Source organism: Mytilus californianus, unplaced genomic scaffold (assembly GCF_021869535.1).
Source record: "Mytilus californianus isolate M0D057914Y unplaced genomic scaffold, xbMytCali1.0.p SCAF_1, whole genome shotgun sequence".
Lineage (NCBI taxonomy): Eukaryota > Metazoa > Mollusca > Bivalvia > Mytilida > Mytilidae > Mytilus > Mytilus californianus.
Window position 1 is genome coordinate 131,121,220 of NW_026262581.1, and position 11,903 is coordinate 131,133,122.

The window sequence follows — 11,903 nt, forward strand, 5'->3', positions numbered from 1 at the left end:
TTAATGTTTTGGTACAAACTGAATACACATTGATGCAACATAACTATAATTTAAAATTAAATTAGCCATCTTTCAAAAACTATTAGGACATCAGCCTCGCTTCATTCCATACACACTTTTGGAAATGACGGCCCACTCTAAACACTGCAATATGACCCTGAATATTTTTAATCTATTGGGTCATTCAAATTTTTTGTCATTTTTTGACATAACACTTTTTAAGAAAAACAAATCATTTCTGTTATGCTTATTTTTAGAAGTAAGTATCTGCTTTTTTTGAAAATTCACCAAACATAATAGTAAATGAATTTATCACATTTATCATATGACTGAAATCTGGTTCATGTGCTTGATCAAAATATGATATTCGAAAAATGTTAACACAATCTTTTATGTAATTTGGTAACCGAATTTATAAAACAAGGATGGTATATCATAATGTTAAATAAGTGACAATAATGGTGTAAATACTTTATACTTTTCTCCTAATTTATGTCACACGACTAAAAAGCAAGATAATTACTTAAATGACATTTGCAATACTCTCTGGATTTATTTCATCTGTTCCAGCAACAAAGAATTTTGTTAATCTATATTACAAATGAGTCAGAAATTGAGGAAGTCTGCCAATTTTCAAAACCTGTGTAAAAACAATTTTAATGCTAATGTCCAAAAAAATAAATTACTTTTAATATGCATATTCATTCTTCAACAATATACCTCCATTTCTATTGAAATCAGAGGTACTTTTTTCAAATGAAATGTCAATTCTTGGCTTCTACTGGTACTGTATGATCAAAACAAACATAATAAGAATTGTTCATTGTTTTAATGTGTTTGAGAATTGATTGATAGGTTGGTGTAAACATCTAGTGTAATAATATTCAGGAAATCATATGTTGATGTCCAATGAGTTTTGTATACAATTTTTTGTACTTGACCAACATACTGAGTATGATCTTTTTTAAATGATTGAAAGGACAAACTAAAATAATTGCAAACACATACAATATTAGCTTATTCATCTTATAAATATATCATCTTAACTTCAATGGTCAATTCCCCAAGGGTGACTGGGGAATAATAATACAGTCACTTTGGTCTTCTATTGACTGGCAGTAAAACCCTTGCTAAAGTGGGGTGTCTGTTTGGCTGTACGGAACAGCCAAGTCTGCAGCCATGTCCAGTCAAAATGGGGACGCTTGTGTAGAGAGAGTGCCACGCTCTGCACATTAAGAACCGATGCAACAACTCTTTGAGGTCCTTCATTTTCCAGTGGCAGTCCAAATTTCCCCAGTCTTCATCCCAGACAGCTGCTATTACATGACCTACCTATTGTATTTATTGTTCATATTGTTCTTGTCTTGAACATACATGAAATATTTGCCACTGGACTTTAAGCTACCAACAATGCTAAAAAAACTGGACAATTTAAACAAAGCAGAACTTATAACCTTCCAGAAAAAAAGTTTACTTACTCTTTTCACAATATCTGCCACCAAAACCAAGTGAACAATCACATTTAGCTGCTCGACCTCTGACCACACAATGGCCACCATTTTGACATATTATCTCATCACACATTGGAGGTCGCATTATGGCCACAGGAGCCAGATGACTATTTGCTCCCAACACAACATTGTCTTTTACAGGAGTAAAAGTATCAACTTTATTGCCTAATATCACATTATGATTTTCAGTTTTTAATGTTAATTTCTTATAACTTATTTGATTATTTGCTTCAGAATGTACCAAGTTATGTTGTTGAGATGAGGGAATGCTTTGTACAGATGAAAGGTGATGAGTATCTACACTGATGCCATTAGAGCCAATGAACTCATAACCAGAAATTCCTGAAAACAGATTAAGAAAACCATGTGTTAGAATGTCCACTGACACCATTTCATTGTACTTCCAAATTAATTGTATTTAGAAATTTCTGTAAAGACATTAATGAAGTTGTTAGTTACAATGTCAAATGTGACCATTATACATTGTACTTCTAATCTACTTGTAACCTGAAATTCATGTAAAGACATTAACAAAGTCATTAGTTACAATGTCCATTGAGACCATTATACATTGTACATGTACTTCTAATTTTCTTGTAACCTGAAATTCATGATTCATGTAAAGACATTAACAAAGTTGTTAGTTAAAATGTCCACTGAGCCATTACATTTTTCAAAATGTAATTGTAACCTGAAATTCATGTAAAGACATTAACAAAGTTATTTGTAACAATGTCAACTGAGACTATTACATTGTACTACTAATCTACTTGTAACCGGAATTCATGTAAAGATATTAACAAAGTTATTAGTTACAATGTCAATTGAGACCATTATACATTGTACTTCTACTTTAAATGTAACCTGATATTCATGTAAAGACATTGACAAAGTTATTAGTTACAATCTCAATTGAGACCATTATACATTGTACTTCTACTTTAAATGTAACCTGATATTCATGTAAAGACATTAACAAAGTTATTAGTTACAATGCCAATTGAGACCATTATACATCGTACTTCTACTTTAAATGTAACCTGATATTCATGTAAAGACATTGACAAAGTTATTAGTTACAATCTCAATTGAGACTATTACATTGTACTTCTACTTTAAATGTAACCTGATATTCATGTAAAGACATTAACAAAGTTATTAGTTACAATCTCAATTGAGACCATTATACATTGTACATCTACTTTAAATGTAACCTGATATTCATGTAAAGACATTAACAAAGTTATTTGTAATAATGTCAATTGAGACTATTACATTGTACTTCTAATCTACTTGTAACCAGAATTCATGTAAAGATGTTAAGAAAGTTATTAGTGACAATGTCAATTGAGACTATTACATTGTACTTCTAATTTATTTGTAACCTGAAATCATGTAAAGATATTAACAAAGTTATTAGTTACAATGTCAATTGAGACTATTACATTGTACTTCTACTTTAAATCTAACCTGATATTCATGTAAAGACATTAACAAAGTTATGAGTTACAATGTCAATTGAGACCATTATACATTGTACTTCTACTTTAAATCTAACCTGATATTCATGTAAAGACATTGACAAAGTTATTAGTTACAATCTCAATTGAGACTATTACATTGTACTTCTACTTTAAATGTAACCTGATATTCATGTAAAGACATTGACAAAGTTATTAGTTACAATGTCCATTGAGACCATTATACATTGTACTTCAAATTTAAATGTAACCTGATATTCATGTAAAGACATTAACAAAGTTATTAGTTACAATCTCAATTGAGACTATTATACATTGTACTTCTACTTTAAATGTAACCTGATATTCATGTAAAGACATTAACAAAGTTATTAGTTACAATGTCCATTGAGACCATTATACATTGTACTTATAAATATAAAATGCACATTGATCTTATTAGGACCAAATAATTTCCTGAAAAGAGATAAGGAATGTCAGGAGTTGATAAATAAAATACATCACCAAAAATGTTAAATATGACAGTTAATAAATACATAATACCCCATAACAACATTAACTCATATCCTGAAATTTAAGCAAAAGTTAATGAATATGGTATGTAAATTACAATATCTCTTATTCAAATTTGGGTTCTGCACAAAGGAATAAAGTATCAACATAGTATATGATTTTATTTTCTCTTCTTCTTCAAACAGCCTTCTTAAATTCAATTAGTACCACAGTGAAAATCAATACTTGGACGTTTGTAAAATCTTATAAGTTTTTTATGCCTTTATTTTTATTCTGAGAACAGTAACATACTTCTTTAAGTAAACAGTAATCTTTTGAATGCAAAATGTGTTCCCTATTTTCTCCACTAAAAAGTAATGTTGGGTAAAATTTCATTGACATATTTTATCCAGAATTTAAATCATTCTATAGCTACAGTCTATATATATATTTCTGGTATTTACAAATAACTAGGAACAAAAAAAAAAATATTTGCATCAACTCATCCCTTTAATAAGCCTGTATTCTTCGCCATGTCTCAGAACACCAAATACACAGAAATTTTTAATTGATTCTATATCACTCAATATCTAGACAATCACCCCACCCCCCCCCCCCCCCCCAAAAAAAAAACAAAAAAACAAAAAAAATCTGTTTTATTTGATATAATTATTGTACCTTAAAGACTTTTTCATTTCAGCTCGTTTTATGTATTTATTCAATAAAAGTAGAAAATTGATGAAAATGTCCTTCTAATTATAAAATAAATATTGATAAAATTATCGCCTGTTGGCTTTTTTTATCATTACACCAGCAAAGAAATCCCTAGGCTATAAAAACTAATACTTTGACCATCTGTCATGGAATTACAAACAATTTGTCTAAAATTAATAGAAAAATCTTTTCTACTGATTCTTAAGATGATATTGATTTCTTGGTTAGTGTTCCTTTCAAACGAGCATGTTTGGTTTCTTACAATACATCATAACTTGGTATTCAATTGATTAAAACACGAGGTTCATCATGCAATTATTGCATTATCATAAATATCACAAATAACCAATGATTCTGTAAATGTCAACCACTGTTTTAAACAAATTTTACCTTTCATAAAAAATTTAGAAATCATGATGAAATGTGATGCATAATTTTACATGTTAAAGGAAGGAATGTTTCCACCAATGATCCTTTCAATGATAGCCTCATGTAATTGCCAATTTAGTTTCCTCTGCTGTAAAAGTAAAGCTTAATGGAAGTTTTTGTCAGAGAAAAATCCTTTAATTTCTATAGTATCACAACACATGTATATTTACTCTTTAAGAAATCATTCTTTGATTTACATACTTAGACAATTTTTTAGTTTTATCTATCATTATAGAAGCTTACTTAATCAGAAAACACTGATAATGAATAAGAATATCATCTGCAATACCAGATACTAATAAAATGCTCCGCTGGGTGCAGCTTGATACGACCGCAGAGGTCGAACCCTGAACAGTTGGGGCAAGTATGGACACAACATTCAAGCTTGATACAGCACTGAATTTGGATTGTGATTAAATATTTGACACAGCACAGGTTTCTGACACAGAATGAATGTGGTCTAAGAACTTAAAAATTTTTAATTTACCTATTCAAACCATATCATTATTATTTGCTTTTATATATAAATCAGAAATAACCAATTTAAAATGGAAAATTTTAAAGAAAAAAAAAAACCCACCCCCAAAATTTTTAAACCCCCTTATGATTCATCACCCCCAAACTCAATCCCAGCCTTCCCTTTGTGGTATGGTACCTGCAGTACAATTTCAGAGAGATCCATACACTTGAACATAAGTTATTGTCTGGAAACTAGAAAAATGCTTGTTTTTTGGTCCCTTTTTGGTCCCAAATTCCTAAACGTTTAGGGCAATTACCCCCAAACTCAAACCCAGCTTTCCCTTTGTGATATGGAACCTTGTAGTACAATTTCAGAAAGATCCATACACTTACACACAAGTTATTGTCATGAAACTAGAAAAATGCTTGTTTTTTTACCCTTTTTTGGCCCCCAATTCCTAATATTTTGAGGCAATTACCCCAAAAATCAATCCCAGCATTCCCTGTGTGATATGGAACCTTGTGGTACAATTTCAGAGAGATCCATACACTTGAACAAAAGTTATTGTCTGGAAACTAGAAAAATGCTTATTTTTGGCCCCTTTTTCCTAAACGTTTTGGGCAATTACCCCAAAACTCAATTCCAGCTTTCCCTTTGTGATATGGAACCTTGTAGTACAATTTCAGAAAGATCCATACACTTACACACAAGTTATTGTCATGAAACTAGAAAAATGCTTGTTTTTTGCCCCTTTTTTGGCCCCTAATTCCTAATATTTTGAGGCAATTACCCCCAAAATCAATCCCAGCATTCCCTGTGTGATATGGAACCTTGTGGTACAATGTCAGAGAGATCCATACACTAACACACACGTTATGTCTGGAAGTTACAAAAATGCTTATTTTTGGCCCCTTTTTGGCCCCTAATTCCCACTGTTGGTACCATACCCCCAAAATCAATCCCAACCTTCCTTTTGTGGTATTGAACCTTGTGGTAAAATTTCATAGAGATCCATTCACTTAAACTAAAGTTAGAGTGCGAAAACCAATGTGTCTTCAGGCGACGACGACGACGCCGTCATACCAATTTACGACCGCAAATAAAAATCTGAAGTATCTACTGACAATTTTCATCAGATCTCTATCTTATTTCTTGTCAGATCAAAATAACATGGACTTTGTGATATCAATATACATATAGGTCGGGCATCTTGTACCTTATGGTCTCCTGCTTAACCTGTGAGTGGATTTCAATATTCGTAAGATCTTTATTACATAATGCCATTGTACATTTCCAACATAAGATTTTATTAGATGGTGTTTTGGGTCAGAATGTTTAAGCTCACCAGACAGTTTTTCAGAAAAAAAATGTCTGCACTATGCAAGAAATTATTTATAGTAGTCAGGCTTTCAAATTCTTGGATAATCTATAATTAATGAAGCAATAAATACTATCTTTGGCTACAAATGTATGTCCTAAAAAGAAATTTCCCTCCCATGTTCAAGGTTTAAGTCAGAGATGGCTTTCATACATTTGTACACAGAAAGTGTTCTTATGGAGAACAGGGGTTACCCCATCACAAAGGTACCAACCATGTCCTGTTCAAAAGTTTAAAGAATCATTTTCTCTACATGCCCACAAATCAGACTCATTTCTGCAAATACAACACTGAAGCAATTACTTTTGAATTTGGTAACTATATGTTTTAATCTTAATTTTAACAAAAATAAATTACTATAATGTAAATAGAAATAAACACAAGCATTTTAAAGTGTTTCAGTTCAGAATTTTCAACTTTTGATCTACATGACAATGATTTGCTTTTGTAAAATTTTATAAAGGCATTTATATTAAAATCAACCAAACTTTGGCCACCTTTTTTCGCCATTAGAAAGTTTTTGAGAAAAAAAGAATTAAATGTATCATTCTATTCCAAAACTAACAAAAGTATGGCTGACTTGGTCATATTTCAATCTAAGATAAATACATTTCCAATAATCAAGACTTTATTGGTGAGATAACTCAAACTTCATTAATTATTTACCTCAATATGTCTGAAATAATTAAATAATGAGTCTGAAAGGTCATAATTTCCAAACAGAGTTTCTAGTGAATGCTGGGCAATAATCTAATTTACAAGTATAAGGCCATAACAATTTAATTTCCTGCTTCTCAGTAGCTCAGCATTGATTCATTGGTTTATAATTTTAACAGAAATGTAAAAATAAGAGCAGGTATTTAAAGTAGAAAATATATCTATTAGTGAAATATGAAAACTGTGGCAACAGACATTGTTTTATAGAATGGACAGCAGAAGATTCTAATCAAAGGTTTAAAAATAAACATGGTCTATCTATATATCAATTGATTATATGGCCTTCCAAATACCGTTTCGATTCCTAACATCACTGAAGAGACATTAATTGTCGAAAATCGGATATGGTGTACAAATTTTTGCACCTGATGTTTGCGGTATACCATCTTTTCCGCAAGTTTATTGTTTTCTGTTTGGTATTAAATTAAATATTAAGATCCATTTTGTTACATCTGGTGATCCGTTTATTTGGCAATCGCCATGGCAGTCAGCAGGCTTTAAGAACATCGGTTGTTAGACCTGCTAGTCAAATGCGTTTTCTTAAAATATACTTTCTCACTTTTTGGTCTCTTGGAAAATGTTGTTTGTGCTTTATTTAGACCCCTCTATCAAGAAATTTGTTTTGCACGCACACGTATAAAAATTGCGACTTTTATCCAACACAATCATAGGTTTGAACGTTGTTTTCAATTTAGACTTGGTTATATCAATTGAGAGTACATTTATCTTATTATATCTTCAAATAATAATTTGGTTCAGGAAAGATGCTGTGCAAATCCCACAAATATGTGTTAATTCATTGTTCAAGACTACAACTTTATCTGAATTCTTCAGAGATGGCAGGGGTTCAAATTTGCGGTGGTCCGAGGTCTGGGACCTATCAGATTTACAGTCAGACTTCCGATTTGGTAATTAGCTGCACCGGACGGACTTTCGATTTTCAAGTTTCAGAAAACATATATGATGAATTTCTATATGAAACACTTTGTTATACAAATGTAACTTGTAAACTGATGTGGTAATGAGTCACGATAAATTAGCTTTGTGCTAAATTTTATTTTTAACTTAGTGATCTACTTCCTGGTTCCTTAATAGTACAGCGTGTCAGATGACAATTTTTATGGGTGCTATCGTTGAGGTCCGCATTCGTCATATTAACGTTTGTTTCGCTTTGGCGTCACGTCTTCTAAGAGAAAAATGGGCGAGGCAGTTGAAATTCTTACTACTTCAGGTGTAGCTAAACAAAAGAAGTCCGACAAAGAAGCGATGAAAGTTTAAACAAGGATAAAAGATATGATTAAAGAAAGGTGAGCGAAAATTCCAATCTCATTGGCAGAAAGATCGCCCTTGGTTCCAATTTGGAGAAGCTTCCAGAACCATGACCTGCAAATATTGTATAAAATACTAAACCCACTCTGATAGGCATAGTGCTTTAGTGAGAGGAACACAATATCTTAAAACTGATCCAATCAAAAGTCAATGTTTGGACCTTTCATCCTAAGGTGTGGACCTTTCACTTAACTGTTGTAAAGGTCCAGGACTTTACAGTGAAAAATGTTAATTTGAACCCCTGGATGGTTGTTTCTGGCATGACAACAGCCAGCTTTTCTGTAAAAAAATCTGTTGCTAAAATACTGAGATTGTATTAGAAATATTGGCCATAAGTCTAACTTGCGTACATCTAAGATGAATATAATGTGAATTAGATTTCATAACAACCTTAAAATATTCACTGAATATAATATTCTGAAATGTCCAAGACTGAAATAATTTCATAGGCATTAACTCAATATCACTATAAATGTTAAAATTTGGTATTGCTTGAAAAACAGAAATTTCCATAGGAGTGAATCAATATATTTTTATTCCTACTTTTTAACAATTAAGAAAACATTTTGCAATATTAATTTTGATTTCAATAAATATACATTAGCTGAACTGGTATACATTATTGTTCAGGGGCCAGCTGAAGCCCACCTCTGGCTGCGGGATTTTCTCACTGTGTTGAAGACCCATTGGTGGCCTTGGGCTGTTTCTTCTCTTTGGACGGGTTGTTGTCTCTTTGACGCACTCCCCGTTTCCATTCTCAATTTTAAACATTGTAACAAGTCTATCAATTATAAAAACAATATCCTATAATTTATAAAGCAGATAGGTTTTACAACTTGCCACACTGAAAACTTACTTTCACAAGACTGGCCATCCTTTTGTAGTTGATAACCTGAATGACATTTACAGATGAAGCCTTTGTCTATGTTTATGCATTCATGTTTACAGAATGTTGTTGCTTTTTTACAATCTCCTGTTAATATAAAATTAAAAGACCATCTTTAAATATTTAATAAAAGGTGTATTCAGATGTCTGTGATAAATTCATGTATATTTAAATTTAAATGTGATGGGTTTTTTTTGCAAGCATACTGATTGCTTCAAGAAGTTCTTTCTGTAATGGTTTATCATTATAAATGTATTAGATGTAAGCTTCTCATATCTGAGGGGAGTCAGCCCTGGAGATGAGATGATAACATCTGATTTACCGGTACATGGAATAAATAAATATTTTATCTTTTTGTTCAACAAACATGACAAAGAGTAATTAGTTTTGATAAAACAGGAAAAGTGTCATTACATGTATCTCAAATTTTCCACATGCAGTAAATACTTTGAGAAGATGTTTTGTAGTTATGGATTTAAATGAAACCTTAATTGCGTCTATTTTTCTGTCATCAAACTGATACCTATCACTGCTTTTGTATGATTGTACCATTTTGTTTTTTTTCTGGTTTAATTGCCAAAATCTGAACTTTTTGCTTATAAATGATAACACATCAATGTAAATACATATATAATTATCTTAATCCTGAGATCAATTGATCTAAATATTTCGAAAGTTTAAAAAGAGAAAAAAAAATATTGTAGGAAATCTGAAGACATTTTATCCAGTATCGGGTCCGTTTGCCCATAGAGTCCATTCGCCTTGGTTTGTTCTCCCTACTTTTATTAAAAAATATTAATATTAAGGATATTAAAGTTTAATAAACTTATTCAGATATTTATATGGTATAAATTCTTGAAATTCATGAAAACACATGGAAATATTTAAAACTGATGGCGTGTTTTGGAGCATTAATTGTTCATAATAATAATTCTCACTGATTGTTGTAATAATTTTCTTTGATGGATTAATTATAAAAACGACATTTTATTTTGATAATCTAGTCAGCTTGGAATGAGTAAAAACAATGATGTACGAATTGTAAAACACGAAAGGGATTTATAAATTCATTTATTATTATACTGCATAAATTGACTGACTAGAATGATTAAAATCGTTCACAAATATCAATAAAGATAAATACATTGTATTCCAGTATTCTACTATGCAAATCAAAGGAAAGTAATTATTTGGTTGCAGCAATACAAATATTCGGCGAACTTTTCAACAAACTTTAACATACTCTGTTCAAATAATAAACATTATGCAACTAGACAACAATAATAAAAAAAATAAAAATCAGGGCGAATGGACCCTGGGCGAACAGGTATTAGAGTGAACGGACCTGGATTCATTTTATCCATACTCTCAACATTTTGGGGACAACACTCAAAATCTGGAATAAAAAACCTACCTTTACTCTGGAAACAGTTTCAAGATACAGCGACTTTAAAATTACACAAACAGTTTCCCTTATTTAAGGTTTCCATGATTTAAGGGCCAATGACACTGGAGTCTTTCCAACACTTTTAACACTGAGTGACAAACATTCATTTACATGAAATATTTGCCACTGAACATTTAAATGATTATTAAAGCAACTGTGGTAAGAGCTAAGGCTGTAGAATATGTGTATTACATTAAAAAATGACTAACAAACTTGTTTTTTTTGTAAGTGTGCAAATAATGTAACCAGTAACACCAATTTATGTTCTTACCTGAGAAGAAAGCCTCATGAATTTCACATTCATAAAATGTAAACAAGGTAATAAAATATACACATAGCAATGTCCCTTCAAAACTTTTAGCCATATTTTTTCCCTGAATAATTTCTTTACTTAATTATCATGGCTTGAATTTCATATAACCTTCAATTTACAATTAAATCGGACATTCTGACCGTATGATCATGAGACATCACTACATTCTTAACAACCTATGCTTCTGCCGGAAATTGTTATTGATAGCTTCGTCCATTATTACAGTAGGGTATAATTGTTAAAAACGTTGAAAATGGACAGTATTTCATTTTATTCTTTTAATAATAAGTATTTAGATATACAACAATATTCATTCAACCAAATCTGTAGCTGTGCGTTTTGCTGTTTTAAATAAGCCAAGTTAATAATATAATGATTTCATCAACTAAGTATATCCCTCTGAATAGAATAATCCACAGAACAAGGGAAATAAGTTTTCCCTCCAAAAATTAATTCATATGTACATTGGTATGTATATAAAAAATTTAAATAAAATAAAAAACAAGAGCAAAAAAAAAAAAAAAAAAAAAAAAAACAACCCTAAAACCATAATAAAATGGAAAAAAAGAAGAAAATAATAGACAACCCCACAACAATGTCAATTGTATACCTGTGACATATTTGATCAAATTCTATTGAAGATGAGACCCATTTTACAATAAGTTGTCCTTTATATAACGAACAGAGAAAATTATTATGGTATAAAGTAAACAGTTTTTGATAAAAAATATTTTTGGCTGTTCACA

General features: G+C 30.9%; 1 protein-coding gene across 1 annotated transcript in view; it reads right to left on the reverse strand.

Moving 5' to 3' along the window:
- Window positions 1-11,342, reverse strand: part of LOC127734190 (pikachurin-like) — a 63,331-nt gene extending 51,989 nt beyond the window's left edge. The window contains exons 1-3 of the mRNA XM_052243931.1: window positions 11,116-11,342; window positions 9,368-9,484; window positions 1,479-1,853 (exon numbers count right to left, since the gene is read on the reverse strand). Coding sequence (XP_052099891.1) covers window positions 1,479-1,853; window positions 9,368-9,484; window positions 11,116-11,209 — 586 coding nt within the window. The 5' untranslated portion in view covers window positions 11,210-11,342. The remainder of the gene's footprint in view (window positions 1-1,478; window positions 1,854-9,367; window positions 9,485-11,115) is intronic.
- Window positions 11,343-11,903: the final 561 nt, after the last annotated feature.